General features: G+C 38.6%; 1 protein-coding gene across 2 annotated transcripts in view; it reads left to right on the forward strand.

Moving 5' to 3' along the window:
- Positions 1 to 2031: 2031 nt before the first annotated feature.
- Positions 2032 to 26798, forward strand: part of FBXO9 (F-box protein 9) — a 35000-nt gene continuing 10233 nt past the window's right edge. Inside the window, 7 exon segments of one of the 2 annotated variants that reach the window (NM_001160295.3) lie at positions 2032 to 2365; positions 7648 to 7734; positions 10063 to 10221; positions 13058 to 13115; positions 15042 to 15141; positions 17186 to 17316; positions 18689 to 18803. In NM_001160295.3, the coding sequence (NP_001153767.1) occupies positions 2363 to 2365; positions 7648 to 7734; positions 10063 to 10221; positions 13058 to 13115; positions 15042 to 15141; positions 17186 to 17316; positions 18689 to 18803 (653 nt within the window). In that variant the 5' untranslated portion in view covers positions 2032 to 2362. 2 annotated transcript variants of the gene reach the window in all.

Raw genomic sequence — 26798 nt, forward strand, 5'->3', positions numbered from 1 at the left:
TTGCTAGAATAAAAGAAACCATCTGTGTAATTGACCAGGCTATTTTAAACTAGCACTCAACATTTTAAATGAAACAGATTTGTTCCCAAACTATTTCAATACTTCATTCTCAGTATGTAAAAGAGTCACATTTATCATTTTATTCTATTATAAATCTTAGATTTAACCTTTCCCCCCAATTTAAATTTCAAAATTCAATTTTAAGGAGTTCATTGGGAGGAAATTTATCCTTAAAAAGACTTAAGCCCTAGAGTCTCCTTTAAAACAAAAAATTTAAATTTTTGCCCTCTTTTAAACAGTAAGGCATTTTTTATAGGTAGCTGACTTAGGGTGCAAATAAAAACACACGCATCCGAAGGGTGGATCCCAATATTAAAACATGGCAGGCCGGGCGCAGTGGCTCACACCTGTAATCCCAGCACTTTGGGAGGCCGAGGCGGGCGGATCACGAGGTCAGGAGTTCAAGACCAGCCTCACCAACATGGTGAAACCCCGTCTGTACTAAAAATACAAGAATTAGCTGGGCTTGGGGGCGCTCGCTGTAATCCCAGTTACTCAGGAGGCTGAGGCAGGAGAATTCCTTGAACCCGGGAGGCGGAGGTTACAGTTAGCCGAGATGGCGCCACTGCAATCCAGCCTGGGCTACAGCGAGACTCTGTCTCAGCAAAACAAAACACGGCATTTGGACTTCCTTATTGTAGCTCGTTCTCTCTCCCCTTCACTCTCTCTCTCTCTCCCCTCCCTCAGCACTTTCACCTCCATTTCTGTGCCAAAGATGTACTACAATTTTTTTTTTTTTGAGACGGAGTCTCACTGTGTCGCCCACGCTGTAGTGCAGTGGCGCGAACACTGCAACCTCTGCCTCCCGGTTTCAAGCGATTCTCCTGCCTCAGCCTCCTGAGTAACTGGGATTACAGGGGCGCGCCACCAAAGCCGACTAATTTTTGTATTTTTAGTAGAGACGGGGTTTCACCATGTTGGTGAGGCTGGTCTCGAACTCTTGACCTCGTGAGCCACCCGCCTCGGCCTCCCAAAGTGTTGGGATTACAGGCGTGGGCCACCGCGCCCAGCCGATGTACTGCATTTTTAATCTCTCCAGAATAGAATGGATTAGAAATTTAAACTCTGTAAACTCATTGAATGTTTGGAAGCCTATTAGTCCCTGGCACCACTAGAAACTTTAAAAACTCAGTAAATGTTTGCTAAATTAAGGTTATAGGCTATGAAGCCTATCAGTTTTCACAAAACAGGCAAACCCGTAGTTTAAAAGATTTAAATTGTGTAAAAGCAAAGTATCACCTTATGAACAAGTACATTCACTCAAGAAGAAATCAGGTAGTTTGGGCTTTAAGAGGTGGGGCCGAGGACCAAGTGTAAGTTCCGGTGCTCAAACCTGAGCGGCCGACTACAAATCCCAGAGTGCCTCGCGGGCGCCGTCTCCACGGCACTTGGGTTTCAGGGCCATGGAATCGCAAGCCCTTTTCGCACTGCATTATGGGATCTGTAGTGAGACATGCCTTGCGTTGGCTCTTTCCTCCTGCTGGGCACCAAAGCGCGTCTTTTCCTCAATCTCCAGTCTGTCTGTGCTCTCAAAAACTTTAGTTGTTATAACAACTGTGACTGTTGAGAAATTTCACTGTTTTCCCGCATTCCTGGCGCGGGACTCTAGCCAGAGGCTCCGAGGACTTTGTAGCGACTGTCCCAAACGTCCAGTTCGATGCTTCTCAGGGCGGCTTGCTTTAAGGGCCCACCCCTAAATTTGGGTTGTAAAAATTTTTGAGGTAATGCTTGTTCAAGTTCGCTTAAGTGTTCACTCAGCCCAACACGCGGGTTGGGCTTGAGGTTCGGCACCCGGGCAGCCTCACCCCCCGCGTCAGGCGCGCGTACACAGTAGGTCCGCGACCCTTAGCCCTCCACTAGGCAGCCCGCGGGGATGGGTGGCCGGGCCGCGCACACGGGCAGCACCGGCACTGCGCATGCTCGGCGCGTCGGCGCAGATTTCCGCAGCTGAGGGGGCAGCTACGCGGCGGCGTCCGGGGTCTCCAGTAGGGCTGACGCTCCGGTGCTCGCACAATCCCCCGCCTCGGCTGGCAACGGGCGTCCCTCCACTCCCCGAGTCCCCGGCAGCCGCCGCCACCCCAGCGCGCCCCGATCTGGCCCCCTGCCCCGCGAAGATGGCTGCCGTACGCCGGGCCCGCAGTTATTGCCGCTGCCTGGTGCGCTTCTCCGACCGAGAACTCTGCTAAGCTCCGCTGCAGAGACAGGCAGGAGTAGACACCCGGACACCCAGCACCCCTCCTCCGGGGGGCGGTGCAGAGGGGGCACGGAGAGCCCCTCGAGCGCAGCAGGCCGCCCCGCCAGCATGGTAACCTGGCCAGGGGGCTCGAGGGTGGACGCCGCGGGGCGGGAGCGTGGTGTGCAGAGGGGCCGGGCCTAGGGCTGGGGGTCGGCGGGGACTCTGGGAGGAGTGGGAGCTTCACGGCTGCCACCCGTTAGAGGGCCCTGGCCTGAGAAGGAGTGCGTCGGGGGGCGGGGGTGCCAACCCTGGCTTCTCCCCAGGATTCCTTCCTGCTGAGCCTCCCCAACCCCCGCCGAGCTCGATGTGAGGAGGAGGGTTTGCAGGACAGCCGGGGAAAATGTCCCTTTTCGGCTCACTGAGTATATTGAACCGGTCTCGGTCCTCTCGAGGGATTTTATCAGAAGCATTGAGCATAGATTGAGGTAAGCTGTCACAGCGCCTGAATTCGGGAGGGAGCTCTGGCAAGAGGAGACACTTGTTGATTGCTCTTCTGCCGAAAAACCAGGCCCACCGACAGGCCCTGCCGGCACCTTGAGGAGCCCTGGGTGTAGGACGCATCTGCCCCGCGAGGCGTCATTCCCTGGGTAGGATGTTGGCAGGCGGTCCTGGCGGAGTGGGGTTGGAGGGTTCGTCTCCGCGGCGTCGGTGCCGTCCAAATGAGAGACTGAGCTAAGTTGCAGAGCTTGACAGTGAAGATTCCATGAGACTGTTCCATATTGGAATACGTAGTCTCTGCCCTATGCCTTTCTTTGGTTTAGAATAAATTGTTCATCTGAGAAACTAATCTCTGGCTGGGGCTTAAAGAATCAGGGATGCAGTAATTCCAAACGATTTAATTTATAGTGGACTCAAATATTTATTGCATAAATGAATGGCTGAATTTATTTTTATTAAATTAATCTGGAGGATAGAAAAGGCAATTGCCCCTGCCCCTAAACTTTCAGAAGTAGTTCTCTGACCGGGATTAAGTACTTAGCCTTTATAATTTATTAATCGCACCTGTGAAACAGGAGTAACATGATGAAGACATGGACTACTCATACACGTGAGCTATTCAAGTGAAGGTGATATTTAGGTCAAACTCGATTATGAAAAATAAAAGGAAAACCTCCAGGTGGCATCTGAGGCCCTACTTATTTCAAGTAGTAGTTGAATTGACCAAATGTCAACTCAGCCGATCCCAGATATAATAGTTTGTTTTTGTGATCATACTGTCAAAATCAAAGTAAGAATGGTTTAGAGCTCCACTGTAACACAGGGGAGAAGAAAGATGCTGTCTATATTACACTTCTCCCATTTCCTTTCCTCATCCTTCAGATACACATTATCCAGATGGCATTTTATTTGTCGATTCAGCCAATATTTTTGAGTACCTATTAGCCTGGCATAGTGTGAGACTCTGGTACAATACTAGATCTTCAATATAACCAAACCTGCAAGGTGATTTATGATAAACTTTTAATCACAGAATGTCACATGAAAAGGGACCTCAGTAGATCACCATACCTCTTTATAGATGTCCCATAGACATGACAGCTGAGGCCTAGACAGGCCTTTACTACAAATCAAGCAATGTGTTTGACCTTATGGTTACAGAGGTAACTGAGATGTGTTCCTGTCCTGGATGCCTTAAATCTAGTAAATGAAACAGCCAACCTCAGTACAAATGTTGTGATAAAAGTAAGCACAAGTGTTATGGGAACACAAAAATGTTGAAAAATGCTTCTGACTAAGATGAACCCTGAGCTGAATCTTGAAGAATGAGTAGAAATAGCTAAGTGAGGAAGAAGGCATTCCAGATAGAGCAAGCAGCGTATGCAAGCCAACTGGACAGAGCAGGGGAAGCTCTTGAAGTCAGTTTAGAATGACTGCTAGGCAAGAGTTAGAAAACTAAATTACAAAGGATACCCCACAGAACTCAGGTCCCCTCGCATTACCTGTACTTAGAGTTTGCAATAATAAAGCAGACTCTTGAGAAGAGAGAGAAATACACTTCTCAGTGGGATTTATACGCTCAGTCTTTCATTACATATTTTCCTACTAATGGTGTTCTTAGTAGGAAAAGCTCCCAACTTAAAGAAACTAAAAAATAATGTACTTGACAATACATTAATCCTTAAATTTTCCATTTTTCTAGAAATTCATCTGAGTTCTTGATCTCATTTATTTCTTCACAGATGTGTGCTTTACAGTGTGCCCAGCATTTTACCATATACTAACTGGTTCAAGTCTGAAAGGCACCTCTGCTTTGAGTCTGCTTGCCAGAGATAAGATAGGAGGCAAGGCTAATTTATGTTCTGTAATATAGTGCAAGTATATCTGGTAGCTGTGTTAAAGATGTGTGTTAATATAAACATTACCCTCCCCCCACGCCACCCTGAAATAACATATGACTAAAATTTGCAATTGTAAAACTTACCATCTTTGGAACCAGTAAAATTAAGTGGGTTTTATTATTATCTAGCTTACCTTGAAGGCCATTTCCCTGATTGCCACATTTTTTTACAGTAAGTGTTGAGCAAGTTTCATTTGCTAATAAATCTATTAGCTAACAGACTGAACTGAGGCAACATGCCATTTTCACTGGAAGGTAGGATTTAGTTTAATTTAGCAAACATTTATTGAGAATAAAAGGATAAAATTAAAGTCATCTGATTGAAACCTTTATTAAGCTCCAAGTCACACACAGTAATTCCAGTCTAGCTTTATTCCACTGAAGCCGATCCAATATATAAAAATTGGATTTATAGACAGATAAAATAGAAGGGGTTTCTTTACAAAAGCATTTACTATTAAAAGTCTTTGACTAAGCTTTCCTAGTACATATAAAATACACAGAAGTCATATTTGCATAGAACACATTTAATAACATGCTAGCTGTATAAAAGAAGTGACATCATCTTACGGAATATATATATATATATATGTGGGTTTTTTTTTTTTTTTTTTTTGAGACAGGGTCTCTCTCTGTCTCCTGGGTTGGAGAGCAGTGGTGCAGTCTCGGCTCACTGCAACCTCCATCTCCCAGGCTCAAGCGATCCTCTCACCTCAGCCTCCCGAGTAGCTGGGGCTACTGTGTACCACCACCCCCTGGTAATTTTTGTATTTTTTGTAGAGACGGGGTCTTGCCATGTTGCCCAGCCTTGTCTCAAACTCCTGGGCTCAAGCAGTCCTTCCACCTCAGCCTTCCAAAGTGTTGGGATTACAGGCATGAGCCACCACACCCTGCCTGGACTGTATTCTCTTAAGTGATCCATGAAGGAAAAACTATCTGCTACAGCCAGGTATGGCTGCACAAGCCTGTAGTCTCAGCTACTCAAGAGGTGGAGCAGAAGGATCTTTGGAGCTCAGGAGTTTGAGGCCATCCTGGGCTGCATAAGGAGACTCTGTCGCAAGAAAGCAATAACTATTTGCTGAACTCCATAGGACAACTAAATGTTACTATTTTCTGAAACAAAGTTGTTATTTTTAGCCACCTAACAATACATTTTAACCTAGAACCCAGTGGATTTGTTTATTCTACAATATCAAAAAAAATTCAAGTATCAAGTTATATCTGATTGGTATCATTAAACTTACCTGTGAAGAAGATAACTATAAAGAAGCAATGTTGTATTACATTAACATGAAACATTAGAGTATTTTCTGTTTTGGGACTTGTAGAAGTTTATGGACACTTAAATTATTTGGGCTTTTTGCCTTAGACTCAATTATGTTTGGAACATCTGTCACAGCACCTTGTCAACTGCATTCCAGAACATTTCTCCTCCTGATGGAAAATACAATATGACCTATGAGGCAGTCTTGCAAAAGAAAAAAGAAATAGCAGAATCTAATCTAGCCTTTCAAGATCCTGCCACAATTTATAGGAAATAAGAGTAAGAGGTCAAAGGAACATATTTATTGACACCTCAGCAAAATCTAGCTTCTACAGAAAAACGACCCAGTTTCATCCCAAATAAATTACAAGAAAAAAGAGTGAGGATTACAAAAGACTTGAGACATAGCAAGCAATTACAATGTGGACTTTATTTGAATCTTGATTTCACAAACTGTGAAATATATGTATTTTACATATGACATCTTGAGAAATATGAATACTGTGACTTGATATTTGATCTAAGGAATTACATTGATAATTATTGAAGTTGGGTCATGAGTACTTAGGGATTAATTCTCTTTAAGTGTTTTTCTCATAAAAAGTTTTAAAGTCTTGTAGAACTAAAAAAATACCAAAGATGTTCTAATTTTATTTCATTTTTTTCTAAGAAGAAAAAGTGAAAATAATATTTTTCTTTTCTTTTTTCCTTTTTTTTTTTTTTTTTTTTTTTTGTGATGGGGTCTCTGTCATCCAGGCTGGAGTGCAATGGCGCAGTCTCGGCTCACTGCAACCTGCATCTCTCAGGCTCAAGCAACCCTCCCACCTCAGCCTCCCGATTAGCTGGGACCACAGGCGTGTACCACCACGCCTGGCTGATTTTTTGTATTTTTAGTAGAGATGGGGTTTCACTATGTTGGCTTGGCTGGTCTTGAACTCCTGACCTCAAGTGATGCTCCTGCCTCAGCCTCCCAAAGTGTGGGGATTACAGGTGTGAGCCACCGCACCTGGCCAGAAAAAGAGAAAATAATTTTTATTATAGATTATCAGTAGTTATGTATATTAATGAAGAATTTGGCTTCATTTACCTAATTAGATTAATCATAAATCATTTATGAATAGTAATAGACTTGAATTGTTACTTTATATAACACAGTTGGCCCTCTGTACCTGCAGGTTCTGTATCCTGGGATTCAACTGTGGATCAAAAATATTTGGGGGAAAAAAAGCAATACAACAATAAAAAATAATACAAATTAGGAAAAATATACTACAAGAACTATTTACATGGCATTTACATTATAAGTAACCTAGAGATGACTTAAAGTATATGAGAAGATGTGCATAGGTTATATGCAAATATGCCATATGAGGGACTGGAAAACCCAGGGATTTTGGTGTCCTGGGGGCTCCTGGAACTAATCCCCTGTGGATACTGAGGGACAACTGTAATTAAATTGATTTTTGGATGGATGCAACTGATGTTAAATTTGGCGGGGGGGAAATGTTAGGATTCACAATAACGTGAGTACTGTGGGTTGGAGTAGAGAATATGCTTTTCAGACTCATTTTCCTTTGGAAATTAATAGTAAGGTCTCAAGTGCCCCCTACAGCCTTGCTACTCAAAGTGGGTTCCACAAATTGTTGACAGTATGGTACTAAATAGAAAGTGGCTGAATGAGAAATGTAGATTGCAGAGGGCAACTGGTGTGTTTATATTCCTGACATTATTTGGGTTTTCCCCCCTCAGGCAGAAGCTGAGGAAGATTGTCATTCTGATACTGTCAGAGCAGATGATGATGAAGAAAATGAAAGTCCTGCTGAAACAGATCTGCAGGCATGTTTCTTCAATTGTGTCTTTGATTTTTATTCCATTGTTCCCATACATATGCAGAAATTGATCATAATCATGGGTATTTGTAGGTTATTACTGTTTGCATTGAATTTAACTGTTTCCATACTGGTTTATAGAATACTTAAAACTATGTTATGGCTTTCTTTGTGAAAAGAAATATCAATAATGGCTGCTTGTAGTTTAACATGGGTTTAAAGTATTCAAACTAAGGCTTACGCATGACTCAAAACCCATAATCTTAAAAAGATTGATGGGTTTGACCACCTAAAAGTTTAAAACCTGTGTATAAGAAAAGGCATCATAAATAAAGTTAAGAGAAATAGCCAGCTGGAAAAACTGTTTATTATATATGGGCAGAGGATTCATCTCATTACATAGAGCACTCATATATTTGGAAGAACAGAGGATAAAAAGATATGAGTGGACTGTTAATGGCAAAATAATACAAATGGCCATTAAATATTTGAAGAGATAATTAGCCTCATTAATAATTTAATCAGATTGGTGAATAATGTGCATCGCTGTCCAGGCTGTGAGAACACTCATGCAGTGCACATGAAAATGTAATCTTTCTGGAGGGCAGACTGGTGATATGGATCAAGATGAAAAACATGCATTCCCTTGATACAGCAATTCTACTTCCAGGAAATTAATTTTAAGGAAATAGTGGGGAAAGTAAATATGCAAGTATAAAGATGTTTAGTATAGCATTGTTTATCTGGAAAAACATCATACAACTTAAATATTCATTACCTGTTATTAAGTAATGATGCATCCATACAGTGAAAACACTACAGCCATTTAAAAGGATGAAGTAAATCTTTATACATTAAAAGAGAAAAAAAGTTGCTGTAACTAGTTAAGTGTGTCTCACTGCACTTGTAAGGTTAATAATAATTATTTGGAACAGCTCATCTAGTAGACATTGAATGCTGCTAAAGATTCTGCAGGTCAGAGATCTATGTGTAACAGGTTAAAAGCGTAGCAACAAAGCAGTGTACAGAATATAGAGAAAAATTAATTTAAAACATTCTAGATACGTCTTTTTTAAAAAAAAAAGGAAGCCAGGAATAACATATGCATCCCTGTTAGCAATGGCTGCCTTTGGGCAGAGCGTGTAACCCAGTTTGGGTTCCCCAGGAAGCAGACTAGGTGAAGATTGCTGTGCAGGAAGTTTATTAAGTAGTACTCTTGGGATCAACACCTATGGAAGGGAAAGAGGGAAACAAATGGGCAGGGAGAAGACCAGCTGCAATGCAGTCTTAATGGACTGCTTAGCCATCCTCGAGGGAGTTCTGAAGATGAAATACCCTTTCAGAGATGACCTGAGTTGCAGAGAGCCAAGACTTTATTAGCCGTTGATCAGTCATTGGGTGGGGATTGAGAGGACAGTGTGATTTTGCTGAGGCAATACCCAAAAGGGCTGACAACTCAAGTGTTTTCAGATAGAACTCTCAGCAGTTTGGGTAACAAGTTCTTTATTTCTGAAAGGGAATCTGGGCAACACACCAGAGTCTACCTTATAGGGTTCACTTTTTATGTGCTTTTAATTTTTTTTTTTTTTTTTGAGATGGAGTCTCGCTCCATTGCCCAGGCTGGAGTGCAGTAGCACGATCTCTGCTCACTGCCAACCTCTGCCACCCAAGTTCAAGCAATTCTCATGGCTCAGCCTCCCAAGTAGTTGGGATTACAGGTGCCCGCCACCACACCTGGCTAATTTGTTTGTATTTTTAGTAGAGACAGGGTTTCACCATGTTGGCCGGGCTGTTCTTGAACTCCTGACCTCAGGTGATCCGTCTGCCTCGGCCTCCCAAAGTGCTGGGATTATAGGCATGAGCCTCTGTGCCTGGCCTTTACATTTTTGAAATAATAAATATTTGAAAAAACATTTTCTTTTTGAAATACAGAATGTTAATAGATTTTGGGCTTACCTACAGAATTTTTGGCAGCATTCTTAATGTCTACTAGATGATATAGTCATTAAAAAATTATTGGAAGCTTATAACTTCAGTCTGTAAGTGATGGCTTATATTTTCAATTCTAATTAAAATTTGGTTCTCCAATATAATTTGACTTTTGGTGTACTGACATGTATTTTATGCTAATTTTCTTGATTCTTTAAGTTTTGAGCAGAAAATTATTTTAAAAGATGTATTTAATGGATATTTAATAATTCAGAAGACAGTGATTTCTGGACTTAGAGTAATAAGTATATACGTGGAAGTAGATAGATGTTGGACATATTGATACATTGTTCCAGAGTTGAGCTACCCTTCCTTGATGAGTCCTAAAATGCTGTTCTCCCCGTAGGCACAACTCCAGATGTTCCGAGCTCAGTGGATGTTTGAACTTGCTCCAGGTGTAAGCTCTAGCAATTTAGAAAATCGACCTTGCAGAGCAGCAAGAGGCTCTCTCCAGAAAACATCGGCAGATACCAAAGGAAAACAAGAACAGGCAAAAGAAGAAAAGTTAAGTATTATAGATATTGTAACAAATTACATTTTTTTTTTGGCACATGGAAATTTTCACTGACACAGTAAGTAGGCATTATAACCAGACTTTCGGGACATAAACACATACCTTGTAAAATAAAAATTTTGACTAGTATACTAGTTTATATATTTCTCACAATTTCTTCTAGGTACTTTGGATGGTACCACTACTCCTGCATGGCTTTTTTCTCTGTAGGTACACTGTCTTCATTGAGCTGTCTTTTGTTAATTTATAGACCTCCGGGATTCATGTGGTTCCTAAAAGATTGGTGTCTCTGAATGTATTAACAGAACCAAAAAGAAAAAACAGAATTTTCTGAATTTATTAATAGAACCAAAAAGATTGCTCACATGTTAATGTCTTTCCAGAGGTCTTAATTTCATGCAGTATTTTGTTATATTTTGAATTGATCAGCTTACAATAATGCATTAATCATTTCCTTATTCTGGAAAATTTTGAAATATTTTCACACTGAAAATATTTTGAATGCTGTCTAACATTCATATCTCTTCTGGTACTTACTCACACAGAGTAGGCACAGCATACCATTTCATTTCTTATTCTTCTTCCATAGAGGCTGCCATCTTTTTACCATCAGATCCAAGTTTGTGTTTATAATTAGTCATCAAATAATTGGCATTACCATGATGACTTACCTTCTATCTCCTCTTAATTTTTATTTTGAAATAATTACAGGTCCACAGGTATAGGGAAGTCCTGTGTGCCCTTTAACCTCCTCCGATGGTAACAACTTGCATAACTATAGTACAATATCAAAAACGAGGAAATAGACATTGGAACAATCCACAGTTTACTTGGATTTCCTGAGTTTACAATCGCTTGTCTGTGTGTATGTGTATAAATAGTTGTTTGCAGTTTTATTACAAGGTAGCTTCATGTAACCACCACCACAATCAAGATACAGAACTGTTTTATAGTTATATACTCCCTTTCCCTAGCCATTCATAACCACTGGCAACCACTAGTCTGTTCTCCGTTTTGTAATTTTGATATTCCAAGAATGTTGTATAAGTGGAATCATCCAGTATGTAACCTTTTGAGATTGGCTTTTTTCACTAAGTATAATTCCCTCAAGATCAGTCCAAGTTACTATGTATCAGTAGTTTGTTCCTTTTTATTGCAGAATAGTATTGCATGGTATGGATGTACCCCAGTTTAACCATTTATTGGTTGAAGGACATTTGAGTTGTTTCCAATATTTGGCTATTATGAATGGAGCTATGGAAATATGTGTGTAGGTTTTCGCATGAACATAATTTTCACTTCTCTGGGATGAAACCCCAAGAGTACAATTGCTAAGTTCTATAGTAAGTACATGTTTGATTTTAAAAGAAACTGCCAAAGTGTTTTCTAGAGTATCTTATACTAAGTTCCCACCAGCAATGTATGAGTGATCCAGTTCATCCTCATCAGCATTTAGTGTTGCTACTTTTTAATTTAATTTAATTAATTTATTTATTTATTTTAAGACAGAGTCTCACTTTGTCGCCCAGGCTGGAGTGCAGTGGTGTGATTCCAGCTCACTGCAACCTCTGCCTCCCGGGTTCAAGCGATTCTCGTGCCTTAGCCTCCCAAATAGCTGGGATTACAGGCCCTGTCAGTAACGCTGGGCTAATTTTTGTATTTTTACAAATTTGTATTTTGTATCTAGAATGCAAAAAGAACTTCCAAAACACAATATTAAAAATATTAGCAATCTAGCTGGGTGCGGTGGCTCACTCCTGTAATCCCAGCACTTTGGGAGCCTGGGGTTTCACCATGTTGGTCAGGCTTGTCTCGAACTCCTGACCTCAAGCAGTCCACCTGCTTCAGCCTCCCAAAGTGCTGGGATTACAGGAGTGAGCCACTGCACCTGGCCTTTAATTTTATTAATAGCCATTCTGATAGGTATGTAGTGGTATCTCCTTGTCATTTTAATTTGCATTTCCCTAATGGCTTGTGATGTTGAACATCTTTTCGTGTGCTTATTTTTCATCTATTAATATATATTCTCTCTCTGAAATATCTGTTGATGTCTTTTCTAATTGGATTACATATATATATATATAATTTTTTTTTTTTTTTTTTTTTGAGATGGAGTGTCACTGTGTCACCCCAGGCTGGAGTGCCGTGGCACGATCTCAGCTCACAGCAAGCTCCGCCTCCCAGGTTCAAGTGATTCTCCTGCCTCAGCCTCCAGAGTAGCTGAGACTGTAGACGTGTGCCACCACGACCGGCTAATTTTTGTATTTTTAGTACAGATGGGGTTTCATCTTGTTGGCCAGGCCAGTGTCGAACTCCTGGCCTCAGGTGATCTGCCGACCTCAGCCTCCCAAAGTGCTGGGATTACAGGCGTGAGCCACCGCGCCCAGCCAGATGCTAATATTTTTGATGTTTTGGAAGTTCTTTTTGTATTCTAGATGCAAGTCTTTTATTGAATATGTGGCTTGTAAATATTTTCATCCTCTTAACAGGGCATTTCACAGAGCAAAAATTTTTAATTCTGACAAGGTCCAGTTTATCAGTTTTTCCTTTTGTGAATGGTGCTTTTGGTGTCAAGAACTCTTTGCCTAGTCCTAGGTCTCCAAGATTTTCTTTGTTTTCTTTTCTTCTAAAAGGTTTATGGATTTTACATTTAAGTCCATGATCCAGTCAAGTTAATTTTTATGTAAAGTATGAGGTTTAGGTCAAGGTTCATTAATTTGCCTATGAATATCCAGTTATTTTGCACAATTTATTAAAAAGGCCCTCCTGCCATCCATACTAATTTTTAATGCAGGTTTTCAAAAATTTTTACTTTATATTTTTATAGGCTCGAGAACTCTTTCTAAAAGCAGTAGAAGAAGAACAAAATGGAGCTCTCTATGAAGGTAAAAATTCAGAGCCCAGGTTCATATCATAACATTTCTGAATAATGACTCTGTTATTAACCATATTTTTTTTTCTATAACTTATTTGGTATAGAACATCACTTTTCTTAATACATTCTTCCTTCAGTACTCATTGGAAATTGGTTCCAGGACCCTTTGTAGATACCAAAATGCTCAAGTCCTTTATATGAATGGTGTAATATTTACATATAACTTACTTATCATGTAAATAGTTATTATACTGTATTTTTTTTAAAATTTGTATTTATTTTAAATATTTTTGATCTGTAGTTGGTTGAATCAGAGAATGTGAAACCCATGAATACAGAGGGCCAGCTATATTTGAAATTGTTTTTTAAAAAATAAAAAATAGAAATTGTTTTTCTATATAACCTGTCTTTTTGCAAAAAAATATTGCTGGGAAACATCATCATGTTGGTAGGATGAGCAAAATAACTTTTTTTTACATTTAGCTTTAGTTATTCTTCATTAATAAAGTATTTAAAAATTATTCATTTTAAAATATGCTCTTTTTATAGGTGAAAATTACTTCAGAGGATGGGAATATAAAGGATAAATTGAGGAAAAAATACATGTTTTTCTTTCTAAGTTCCAATTTACATATTACCAACAGAAATATGTGGTAATATATGTGTCAGCTTTGTGTCTTTTATTAACCCAATAGAAATGTGTAAATAAAGTGATAGGACTATTTGCCATATTAGGTTTGTAATTATGCTTTCCTTTTGTGATAGTAAAGATAATAATTGATGCATAGGAAAAATCCTTGTGCTTGAATCGTTTGAAAATGCCCCAAAACTAACATCATTCAGAGTTACTGCATTTATATGCAAGTTTCTTCTAGTGATATTTTTCTTTAGATTTTTAGAAAGGCCCAGTTGATCAAGTCCCTGTGCAGCCTTCATTGGTTTGTGAAATTCGCATCTCCACTTAGTGTATGGTAATTCATCCAGAATAATAGAACATGGCAGAATATATTGAATCATAAACTCCTTTGTAGGGAAAAAGAACTAGTCAGCCTCTATAGCTCCAAGTTCTACTGGTGTATCTCTGTGGGGAGAGTTATTGAATATTACAGCTCTAAACTACCTGTCTAGGAAATTTGTAAAAAATAAGTTTTGAAGATTACTTAGGTAAATAAGAGGCAGCTGGGCTAAAAGAAGTTAAATTTAAAGGATAATTAAAAAACAAAACCAAAAACTATTTATTCCACCCAGTAGGAAGCATTTAATTTTCCTCAACTCTGTGTCTTAGAAAAGTTTGCTTAGAAGTGTTTTTGGCCAGGCATGGTAGCTGACACCTCTAATCTCAGCACTTTGGCAGGCTGAGGTGGGAGGATCGCTTGAACCCAGGAGTTCAAGACCAGCCTGGGCAATATAGCAAGATGTTGTCTCTACAAAAAATTTAAAAATTAGCTGAGTGTGCTGGCTGGGGCATGCCTGTAGCCCCAGCTACTCAGGAGACTGAGGTGGGAGAATCACTTGGACCTGGGAGGTGGAGTCTGCAGTGAGCCAAGATCGTGCCAACTGCACTCCAGCCTGGACAACAGAGTGAGACCTTGTCTTAAAAAAGAGAGAAGTATTTTTGTTGGCTATAGCAATTGCATCTTCAGAGCCCAAAGAAAGACAACTATTTAAAAATCATGATACGTAAGAGGGTGAGGAAAAATATGGGAAGGGCTAATATATAAGAGTAAAATACAACATCTTAAGTTTAGGGAAAAGTTTCTTTCTGAGCATTAAGGTTTGGAAATAGTTTTGTGTCACTGAACTACTGTTGCATGTAGAAAAACAGAATTTGGCCGTTTGTAAAGAAAGTTACCAAATTAAACCACAGTTAAGGGTAATCAAAGGAAATGACAAAAATGTGTGGTCACAGCTAATTTAGCTTTATTTCTTCTTTTAGCCATCAAGTTTTATCGTAGGGCTATGCAACTTGTACCTGATATAGAGTTCAAGATTACTTATACCCGGTCTCCAGATGGTGATGGCGTTGGAAACAGCTAGTGCGTATATAATTTGATAGATAGTAATGCATAGAGTTTGTTAAAGTTAAGCATCTTTGCCATGTTGACTCTTAAGATGGTGCTAATTCTGTTGAGCTCTATACTCTTTAGTATATCTTTGTTTATAAAGTTGTAGAAATTTTTTAATTAGGGAAATTGCAAGATAACACATAGAAATGCACCTTTTAAACAGATACAAAAATAAACATACAAAAAAACGGTTTAAAAAAATAAAAGCAGTAGTTACTGAAAGGAGTAAATTAAAGGACACATTTCAACTTTCTGAAACCTATTTGAAGTAGAAAGTTTTAAAATGTAATTAGGCTAAATTTGGCAAAATATTAATAATGGTTAAAATTGAGTGATGGGTACATGGGAGTTTATTACACTAGTTTCCTTTCGTATATGTTTGAAATTTTACATTTTAAAAAAGGCTTCTAATTTTATTAGGAAAATGCTGAACTATAAAAGATGTTATTATTCTCTTAATGTTTTTAGTAAAACATTAAAACTCTAACATTTATTTAAAAGCACAGGTGCAGAATATATTCCTAAAAGAAATCATGTTTGAATTGTATAGTTGCCACTGCATCAAAGCCATGAAGTAGCGTTGGTTTTATATGGATAAAGATCAAGAAAACTTATTTTTAAGGCAATACTTTTGCAAGACAATTATAAAATTGTTTTGGCTTAATTGCACTATCTCCCAAAACTCAATTTGCTGATATTAGAAGAGAAGGGAGTCTGTACCCATGAGAGAATGTCAGGTTAAAAATAGACAGTACAGAGAAAAAAGTTTTGGTAATGAAATATTATATTAGCTATTATATTAATATATTCCCTCTGTCATGAAATAATTGTCACCTTTATTGATAACATATGCTTATTGCCAATGTTTTTTAACTGCATATGGTATTAACACTTAAGCTTTGGATAAGTCATATTAAAAACATTCCCAACGAGGTCAATATTAATAGCCTGTTTAAATTTTCAGCTAATAATATTGTTCACCAAATTAGAGTTAACAGTGTGAGGTAGTTCATACTTAAAATGAATCACTTGGGTTTTTTCTAAACCTTCTTTAAATTTGGGTAGAGTCGTTTAGACTCAGCTCTTAGCCAGTTTTATAAATATGTGCCAGATGCTGTTAAGAAAGATTGTATTAAAATATTAAAGAGGCATTTCTTTTCTTTCCCATTTTTTATACAAACCCAGACGCTATGAAAGTTCTTTAAGGATTCATCTTTTTTTTAAAATAAGATCTGATAAGCCCTGAAAGTTTGCCTTTTTTTTTCTTTCCTGTAACATGTTTGTAGAATAGCCATTGAGTCCATCTCGCCTCAACCACACTTATATTTTGTTGTATTACAAAATGCCCTTCCTGGTTTTTTTTTTTTTTTTTAAGTCTACATCACTTGAAACTTCCTGGTTTTCTAACTTCGCCTTCATCCAATCCTCTTTGTAAGTCTGATCATCTTTAAGATTTACTTCAGTAAAAATAGAAAGCTCATTTTTCTAGCACCATTCACTACACATTTGTGTATACTGGTAGATGATTTGTGAACCCTAAGATGTTTTCAAAGTAGGTATTTTCCTCTCTAAAGGTAGGCTGATAAGGCAAATCTGTTAGAAAACCCTTGGTAAGTAACTACCTCAGATGACATCTGTAGATTTGGTTTTTATCCAGTTAGAAAAAATTAAGGTTAAAGAACATACTACGTTAAGATTTTCGAAATCATTTGAAAGCTTGCAGTAACTCATAAAATCTCTACTGTACAATAAAATTAGTTAAATCTCAACACCTGTATCCAAAAATTCTAACTCTTTCTGGATGATAATTACTGAAGCTTTTTTCTTTGAAAAACTTGATACAGTATTCCTTTGTAAGACAGGATAAATTCATCACATTTAAAAATGTATCACATGTTGAATAAGCTTTAGGTGACTTTTTGTAAAGCAAATTTGAAAATGCTATGAAAAATCAGTTTCTAAACTGTACGCTTGTAGACTGAGGCACTTAATTTATTCACCTCCCTTTTTTCAGCATTGAAGATAATGATGATGACAGCAAAATGGCAGATCTCTTGTCCTACTTCCAGCAGCAACTCACATTTCAGGAGTCTGTGCTTAAACTGTGTCAGCCTGAGCTTGAGAGCAGTCAGACTCACATATCAGGTGTGAATACTTGTTTTTCATAACTCAGTGAGAAATATCTTAACCTTAAAGATTTCCAAATTTATAAGGTCAGATAATTTGCCAGATAACTGCTGCTTTAGTTCAGAATATGGTGGAAGATCTAGTTATAATTATCATTTGCATATACTATTAAGCTGTTTTGTGTTTTGTTTTGTCTTGTTTTGTTTTTTGAAATGGAGACGTGCCCTGTCACCCAGGCTGGAGTGCAGTAGTGCAATCTCGGCTCACTGTAACCTCCGCCTCCTGGGTTCAAGCAATTCTGCTGCCTCAGCCTCCCAAGTGGCTGGGATTACAGGCGTGTGCCACCACACCCAGCTAAATTTTTGTATCTTCAGTAAAGACAGAGTTTCACTATGTTGGCCAGGCTGGTCTCGAACTCCTGACTTCATGATCTGCCCACCTCGGCCTCCCAAAGTGCTAGGATTACAGGCGTGAGGCACCGCGCCCAGCCCAGTAGTAAGCTGCTTTACAATCTGAAGCAGAACAGTTTGTAGTGCTGTTGTTTAAGGATGCCATACCTTTTTCAGTAAAGATCTAACAGGGTAAGTCTGAGTTGTTGAGGTAGCATTTCAGCCATGTTGGACAATTGTCCTGAGACAGACTGAATGTTTAGGAATTAATGGATTTTTGTTCGGGCATGGTGGCTCACGCCTGCAATCTCAGCATTTTGGGAGGCTGAGTTGGGAGGATCACTTGAGGCCAGGAGTTCAAGATAAGCCTGGCCAACATGGTGAAACCCCACCTCTACTAAAAATACAAAAATTAGCTGGGCGTCGTGGCGCATGACTGTAGTCCCACCTACTTGGGAGGCTGAGGCACGAGAATTACTTGAACCCGGGAGGCAGAGGCTGCAGTGAGCTGAGATTGTATCACTGCACTCCAGCCTGGGCAACAGAGCAAGAACCTGTCTCAAAAAAAAAAAGAAATTCATGTATTTTTAATATGTTAAATATTGTTTGGTTCAGGGCTTTTTCAGAGGAGGACAATTAAAAGTTTTCAAGGAGATGAAAATAACTTTAGTGTTAATAGATGCAATATGGATCACACACACATAGATTATTTTTCTAAAACATTTATTTTAATATGTCTGGCAAAATAATCTTATGAGGGAAAAGAGTGCTTTATAAAAAGTAGCTTCAGATCTATACTGAAAAAACAAAGATATTTATGTCTTGATGTTAAGAACCATTCATTATTATTATTGAGTAGCTAAATACATTCATGCTTTAGCTCTGAGCAATACAGAGGGTGTGATTATAAATTTCTAGGAAGGTATAAATGTACTGGGAATGTAGTTGTGACAATAGAATGACATAGAGGAGAGTCACTGAAGGATGATTTTCTTTTGCAGTGTTGCCAATGGAGGTCCTGATGTACATCTTCCGATGGGTGGTGTCTAGTGACTTGGACCTCAGATCATTGGAGCAGTTGTCGCTGGTGTGCAGAGGATTCTACATCTGTGCCAGGTACTAAGTTTTTGTTTTTGTTTTTTAAACAACTGAGGCAATGGTGAAAAGAAAGATGGTCCTTTGCCAATCCTGATAAAATTACTTGATTGGTGTTCTGAGTTAAAGCTTAGAATAAACAAGTTTTGCTAAGCTGTACTTAACTTTCTCAAATAACTTAGAATTTAAAGGCTAGAATATGCTAGGTTTCTAGGGTATAGAATAATATGTAGGACAGATGTAGTAACCCATACTACTACCATAGAGTTTGCATGCTAGCTTAACTGATTTGGGAAAAAGAGTTATATTAGAAAAATATATTCAAGTCATTTTTATACTAACTGTAAACTCATTGTGGTAGTGGTTTAGATTAAAACAGCACTAGCATTTTCTTACGGCTCATTAAAAGTTATTCTATATTTTGAAAATTTTGCTATGTGTGGGAAAGGACTCTATTCAATAAATGGTGCTGAGATAAGCGGCTAGCCATGTGCAGAAGATGGAAACTGGATCCTTTCCTTACAGGACACACAAAAATCAAATCAAGATGGATTAAAGACTTAAATGTAAAACCTAAAACTATATACTTAGTCCTTATATAGAATTTTTAAAAACAACTTGTTCTTAAAATTCAGATGCATTATTTTTAAATTAATTCCATTTGGAATCTTGTAGTTTTCATAAAATATTTGAATTTCTTGAAGACTCTTTTTCACAATTCTGTGTGCTAGTATATTTAACAAGTACCTATTAAACACCTAGTGGATTGCCACTAGAGTCTCTAGCACTGTTATGTCAACCTAAATAATAAGCAGATAGACTCTCTAAAAGACATTTATTTGAGAATAATACATTGCAATGGGAATACACATGCCATAGTAAACTATTCAGGGAAACAAAAGTTTTTAAAGGAAAAAATGAGGATTACATAATTGTTTTGAAATACTTAATCCTTGACTACAAAGATCAGTAACAAGGGGGACGCCAGTCTGAGATTGTACAGACAGTTTCTTGGGCAGATGTCCTTAGCAAAAATATTTTTTGTATAAGGCTGTGATGGCCTTTGTGCAGAGCTGTGTTTTTTGTAGTCTTTTTTGTTAACCAGTCATAGAAGCCTGAGAACCTTCTCTTCATGGCCTTCCTCAGCTCTCTTTGTCAGGGTTTTCTTAACATTAGTGGCTCCATTTTTATTTTAACAACTTTCACATTTTCCCCTTTTGATCAGTAACTTTCTCTGATCAGTCATCCTGTAGTTAGGTTTTGACATCCCATAGTACCAGCATAGACCAGTCCTGGTTTCTAGTCTCATCCCATGTTGGGGAGAATGATTAGCAACTAGGAGTCCGTGTCAAAACCCTTTTAAGCCACATTTGGGCAAGAAGGGACGTTTGAAGGGAATGACTCTCAGGCTGTGTCTACCTGGATTCCATTATTAAGTTTGATTTTTGTCTATTCCATAGTCTTTGTTACTCAAAATGCTGGGCCAGCGTTATTGTTAGGTGTGGTACTTCTGCAGAAATTTAACAAGTAACAAAGTTAATAGTAATATGACAATTCCAATTTGCATAATGGTTTTGAGCCATGAACCTAGGCTTAAGAACAACTAATTGAGTAGACCAGTGACCGCAGGGAATTAGGTGAGACCATGTAATCATGCGACCTGTTTTCTTATTTTGTGTACATGGGTCTCAACTTTATCAGAGGGATTTATCTAGGTACAGCATGTACTACTAGCAATAACACAGATATTTTCTTTTTTAACCAATGAGTACTAAAGGATTTCTTGGGTTAGGTTCTGTTAAGTTACCAGCAGAAGCTATTGATTATGAAATTTCAATTACACCATTATCCTGTCAAGTGAAAAAAGTAGCATTAAGTGGGGGTAAAAGTCTTATGATATGGTTCTGATGTCATGGGAAAAGCTGTCTACAGCTTTCACAAAAACATCAGATTCTCCTCCTGATTTATGTTTGAATGTCTCTGGTCATGATATTGTTGTGTGGCTCATATATCAGGCATGAGACTTGTTTCTTAAAATTTGAATAGTTTCAGCTTAAAGGGCTTTACGAACAGAAGCTTTTGTTTTTAGTTGGCGTGTTGTAGTCCAATCCTGGAGGAAACTAGGAGAATTCATGAAACAGTCCGGTGTACGTGTGGATAACAACAGGTGTATTGCAGTTTTTTTTAAGAAACTTTTTTTTCCTACATTGATCATATAGGAATTTCAGATTTAAAAATCTCTTGAGGCTAGGAAGTCAAAGAGAGGTAGACTTTAGGCTTCACTTAGGGTCTTAAGGTTCTTGGGCCTGCTAGGAAGTGACAGGTTTTACTCACGATAAGGCTGAGAACTCTTAAAGCCGGATGTTTTATGCACATTCTTAAATATGACATTTTCAGTCAAAGCCTTGGTAATATAACTAATGTTTCTAATTGTATCCTCATATAAAGAGAGTAGATTTTTATTGAACTTATATAAATAAAAATAATATGAATAGTTTCTGAATTTTGGAGAAATCAAGTAGGGAGAAAAAGCAAATTGTTCCACCTTTGTTCACAAAAGTCTTCTAACGTCATAAAGACATTCTCTTCATCATTTACATCAATTTTATGTAATTTTTTATTATGCTTGATCTTTATTAGCAGTTCAATGAACCCATGAATTTATTAGAGTTCTGGAAATTTTTATTTAGTCCATTGATCTTAAAGTTAGCAAAAATCTTTGTTCAAGAGTACTGCTAGAGTCTTTTCCATAAACAGCAGTTTTGGACTGTAGCTGATTGCAAATGTTTTTAGAGAATTCAAAATAATAATTGTGATGACAAAAACTTAGAATAGCCATGTAAAATCTGATGAAAGTTCTCAGTTGATGAGGGAATTTAGTTATTTCTAGTACATGTAGCATTTTAAGATAACCAGAATCATGACTGACACTGTCACATCAGGACTATCAGACTTTTATATAAATTTCATCTAGTCTTTAGAATACTCACATTAATAACATCTATACAAATATAACTTTAGAAAATATTTGACATAATAGAAATTTATAACTAATAGCATACTAGATTTTTATGAGTTTACATAGTTTTGGAACATTTATATCAATAATATACCCATAAATGTAACTGAAAGAGGATCTAATACTTATTATTTAACAGTGCCTCCCATACAGTTTACCAAGTGAGGTTAATCATTTGATATATCTACAGGATGAGAGATATGTTCTTTGAGGCTTTCCAGGAGCCCAACTAGAAAATCCCAAAGTTGGCTGGATGTGGTGGCTCACGCCTGTAATCCCAGCACTTTGGGAGGATGAGGCGGGTGGATTACCTGAGGCCAGGAGTTCGAGAGCAGCCTGACCAACATGGAGAAACCCCGTCGCTACTAAAAATACAAAATTAGCCGGGCGTGGTGGCTCATGCCTGTAATCCCAGATACTTGGGAGGCTGAGGCAGGAGAATCGCTTGAACCCGGTAGGCGGAGGTTGTGGTGAGCTAAGATAAGATCGCACCATTGCACTCCAGCCTGAGCAACAAGAGTGAAACTACATCTCAAAAAAAAAGAAAAAGAAAATCTCAAAGTTAATTTTAGATTGGAAAGCCTTAATTTAGGATCTTGACTCTGGGGAAACCTGCCAGAGATGTCAAAGGTTCAAAACATTTGATCAAAGCAAAATTGCTGGCCACTGTGAAGTTACTTATTTAACCATACTGATAATCAAAAGATCTTAAAAGCAATGCAGAAAGTTACATGGATGTAAAAGCCTTAATCCTTTCAAAGCTCAGTTTTCCTAAGTAACCAAAAACCTAATAAAGAAAACACAGGCGTTATATTGATAAAACAATAAATTTTTTTTTAGGCCAGTTGCCAAAAAGATAAAGAAATACCTTTTATATAGGGTATTTGCTTCTCCTTGTGGGAAACCTGTTTAGATAACTTGTAAGTTAAACCTGATTAAAAGGGTACTTGAATTTACTTAGGGACAGGAAGTATCCAGGGTTATATGTCTACATTAGAGAGGAATATAAACAAGAAAACTAGTAACTTGAGCAGGAGAATACATGGCTCTTAAATAGCATAGGAAGTTTCCTGGTTACATGGAGTAATTCAGATGTCACATAAAGCCAAGAGTACAGAATCAAGTTATATTGGAGGAAAACATTGCTCTTCTAGACCTTTAAACTAAACATTTCAGGCCGGACATGGTCACTCATGCCTGTAATCCCAGCACTTTGGGAGGCCAAGGTAGGAGGATTGCTTGAGGTCAGGAGTTCAAGACCAGCCTGGACAACATCTCTACTAAAAAAGCAAAAAAATTAGCTGGGTGTGGTGGTGCACGCCTAGCTACTTGGGAGGCTAAGGCAGGAAGATGGCTGGAGCCTGGCTGCAGTGAGCTATGATCATGCCACACCAGCCTGAGTGATGGAATGAGACCCTGTCTCAAAAACAACAACAACAACAACAAACACAGGTGCAGTGGCTCACACCTATAATCCTAGCACTTTGGGAGGCTGATGTGGATTGATGGGTTGGACCCAGGAGTTCAAGACCAGCCTGAGCAACATGGCGAAACCCCGTCTCTATGATAAAATAGAAAAATTAGTTGGACGTAGTGTGTGTACCTGTGGTCCCAGCTACTCAGGAGGCTGAGGCAGGAGGATCACCCGAGCCCAGGAGTTCAAGGCCGTAATAAACCGTGATCATGCCACTGCACTCCAGCCAAGATGACAGAGTAAGATCCTATCTCAAAAAAAAAAAAAAAAAAAAAAAGAGATAAACATTTCAGTGTCAGGCTATTAACAGCAGAGCTAGAACTGGAGGGAAAAAATTAAGAGGAGTTGACAAAAAGGTTGAAAGAGAGAGTTATCACCCTAGCCAAGCAAAAAGATACACTCTTTCAAGGGGAGAGAGAACAGAAGGCAATGGTGTATGACCTGCAAATCATGTGCAGGAGGGGTACAGCAAAAGTTGAACTTCTGATATAAATCTGAGAAGCTTCAGAAAGAAAAATTTTACCTTGAGAAGTGAAATTACCATTCTGAGTGAAAAAGACAGCATTTCCAACCTGGAACTAGGGAAATTAATTAGATCCCAGGAAGAAATAGAAACTGTAGTTTTGCAGATGGCTGTTCAACAGATTTTAGAATTTAAAATCAAAACCTCTTATAGTTTTATTTATACCAAGAGCAAATTAATACTTTAAGAAAACTTCATTGTTCTAACAGAGGACCAAGTTTTTTAGTTTTGTATTAGTGTATTTCTAATAGCAAAGCTCAATCTTTAGAAAGACTTATAAACAATTCTCTTCAATTATAGCCAACTTGACCACACACAAAATCTTTTATGAACCTTATCACAACTTATATTGATGACATGCTTGGACTTTCTGCTCTGTTGTATACCTTCCTCTTTCTTAACCAGTCATTTTACTTTAGGACAAAAATCTACCATACAAGATTCTTTTTTGTACAAAATTATTCTCTTTTTCATCTTTTTTTAACCAAAAATATATCCTTGTAACTTTCTTCACATCTCTGTCTCCTACTTACTGATTTGTTTCTTATGCCATATTTTGAAATAAGCTTTAAATAACTTTAAAATTACACAAAATTCTTCATTATTTAATCTTGGTCACATGTCATAAGCAGTGAGTTTTATCTCAACATGAATGGAAAAGTCAGCAGATTCAAAGTGTGAAGAAAAAAAATAGAGAACTTAGACTATATATATTCTATAGTTGCAGGTTTTTGAATGATGATAATTTGAGTTGTAAATTTTTCTTGATGTAATTTTGCCCATCAGTTTAAAAATGTGCACAACAATAGGCTATAAGATGTAGTCAGCTGGAATCCCAGAAAACCTGGCATGTTTTAACATTTGAGAATCCCATTCTGTTTCTTACTACTCTCTCCAGAGGAAAGAAAATTCTGCAAATCCTGTCAGAGAAAGTCAGGAGTTTAGACCTGTGTTTTAGGTGGTGGTGACTGACCTAGTGTTTTGTCTTTTTTTTTTTTTTTTTCCTTTTGAGACAGTCTCACTCTGTCGCCCAGGCTGCAGTACAGTGGCACGATCTTGGCTAATTGCAACCTCCGCCTTCCGGGTTCAGGCGATTCTCCTGCCTCAGTCTCCCGAGTAGCTGAGATTACAGGCATGCACCACCACCGCCTGGCTAATTTTTGTATTTCTAGTAGAGACGGGGTTTCACCATTTTGGCTGGCCTGGCCTCTAACTCCCAACCCCAGGTGATCCGCCCACCTCAGTCTCCTAAAGTGCAGGAATTACAGGCGTGAGCCACCGCCCCTGGCCTTAGTGGTTTTTTCTTTTTCTTTTTCTTTTTTTTTTTTTTGAGACAGAGTCTCGCTCTGTCGCCCAGGCTGGAGTGCAGTGGCGCAATCTCGGCTCACTGCAAGCTCCGCCTCTGGGTTCACACCATTCTCCTGCCTCAGCCTCTGTAGCCCTAGTGGGGTTTTTTGTTTGTTTGTTTTTGTTTTTGTTTTCCAGGCGGAGTGTCGCTCTGCCGCCCAGGCTGCAGGTGCAGTGGCGCCATCTTGGCTCACTGCAAGCTCTGCCTCCCGGGTTCACACCATTCTCCTGCCTCAGCCTCCCCAGTAGCTGGGACTACAGGCGCCCGCCACCAGGCCCGGCTAATTTTTTGTATTTTTTAGTAGAGATGGGGTTTCACCATGTTAGCCAGGATGGTCTCGATCTCCTGACCTCGTGATCCGCCTGCCTCGGCCTCCCAAAGTGCTGGGATTACAGACGTGAGCCACCGTGCCCGGCCAGCCCTAGTGGTTTTTAATTAGCCATCTTCTGCCCACCATTCAGAATCTTTATTTTTGCTTATGGAAGATTTTCAGAAGAAGCAAGGGAAAAGAGTCAAACCAAATCAAAAACCAAAATAAGAACATTCACAAATATTTTATCCCAGGCATGCAGATCAAACAAAATATTAAACTGAATGCACAGACCAAATCAAAAGTAAATTCACCAGAAGACGTGAACAGAATGTAAATGCTGTAGAAACCAAGAATACCCAACCTAAAAAGACACTTTTCTTTACACCAGAAAGGACTTACCAGGAAAGACAAAAAGTTTATCATCTCAAAAGGGATGTATGGTCCTTTATTAAGGTGACCTTATCCAAACCAGATCCCAAATGATATCAAGAAGCCTCTACCAAAAGGAAGGAGGCTCAGCCTGAAAGAAGATTCACCAGGGCAGAAAAGGCAAGCCGTGGAAGTAGAGTGCTCAGAGCACTCAAGTAAGTACTGCACACTGGTTCCAAGAATCTCTGATTCCTTCAGTTAATGATCTTTTCAGATCCCGCTTCTGACACTTCTGTATTTCAACCTAAATAACAAATGCCCAAAAGTTATTTGGGATTAGAGCATCACAATGGGAATACACATGCCGTAGTAAACCATGTGCTTATTCAGGGAGGTAAAGGCAGGCAGGTTTTTAAAGGAAAAAATGAGGATTACATAATTGTTTTGGAAATAATTATCCTTGGCTACAAAGATCATTAACAAGGGTAATGCCAGTTCAAGTTTGCACAGGCAGTTTGCTGGGCAGATGTCCTTGTAGAAGTATTTTTTGTATAAGGTTTAATGGCCTTTGTGCAGGGTTGTGTTTTTTGTAGTCTTTTTTGTTATCAGGCATACAAGCATGAGAACCTTATTTTCATGGCCTTTCCCAGCTCTGTCAGGATTTTCTTCACATTCATGATTTAATTTTGATTTTGACAACTTTCATAGTTATTCCATTAACTTGTAATTGTATGTGAGAAAATACTATAAAGAAGGAATTGGGCTGGTCTGAGTGCAGTGGTCGTTTACATCTAATTGATCACAACCAGTTACAGATTTCTTTGTTCGTTCCCCACTCCCACTGCTTAATTTGCCTAGCTTAAAAACAAAAACAAAGAAAGAAAGAATTGGTTAAGCAAATATTCAGGAATAAAACTTCATGTGTCATCATAAAAGTAATTCTTTAAAAGCAAACATTTTAAATATACAT

Source organism: Pan troglodytes, chromosome 5, assembly GCF_028858775.2.
Source record: "Pan troglodytes isolate AG18354 chromosome 5, NHGRI_mPanTro3-v2.0_pri, whole genome shotgun sequence".
NCBI lineage: Eukaryota > Metazoa > Chordata > Mammalia > Primates > Hominidae > Pan > Pan troglodytes.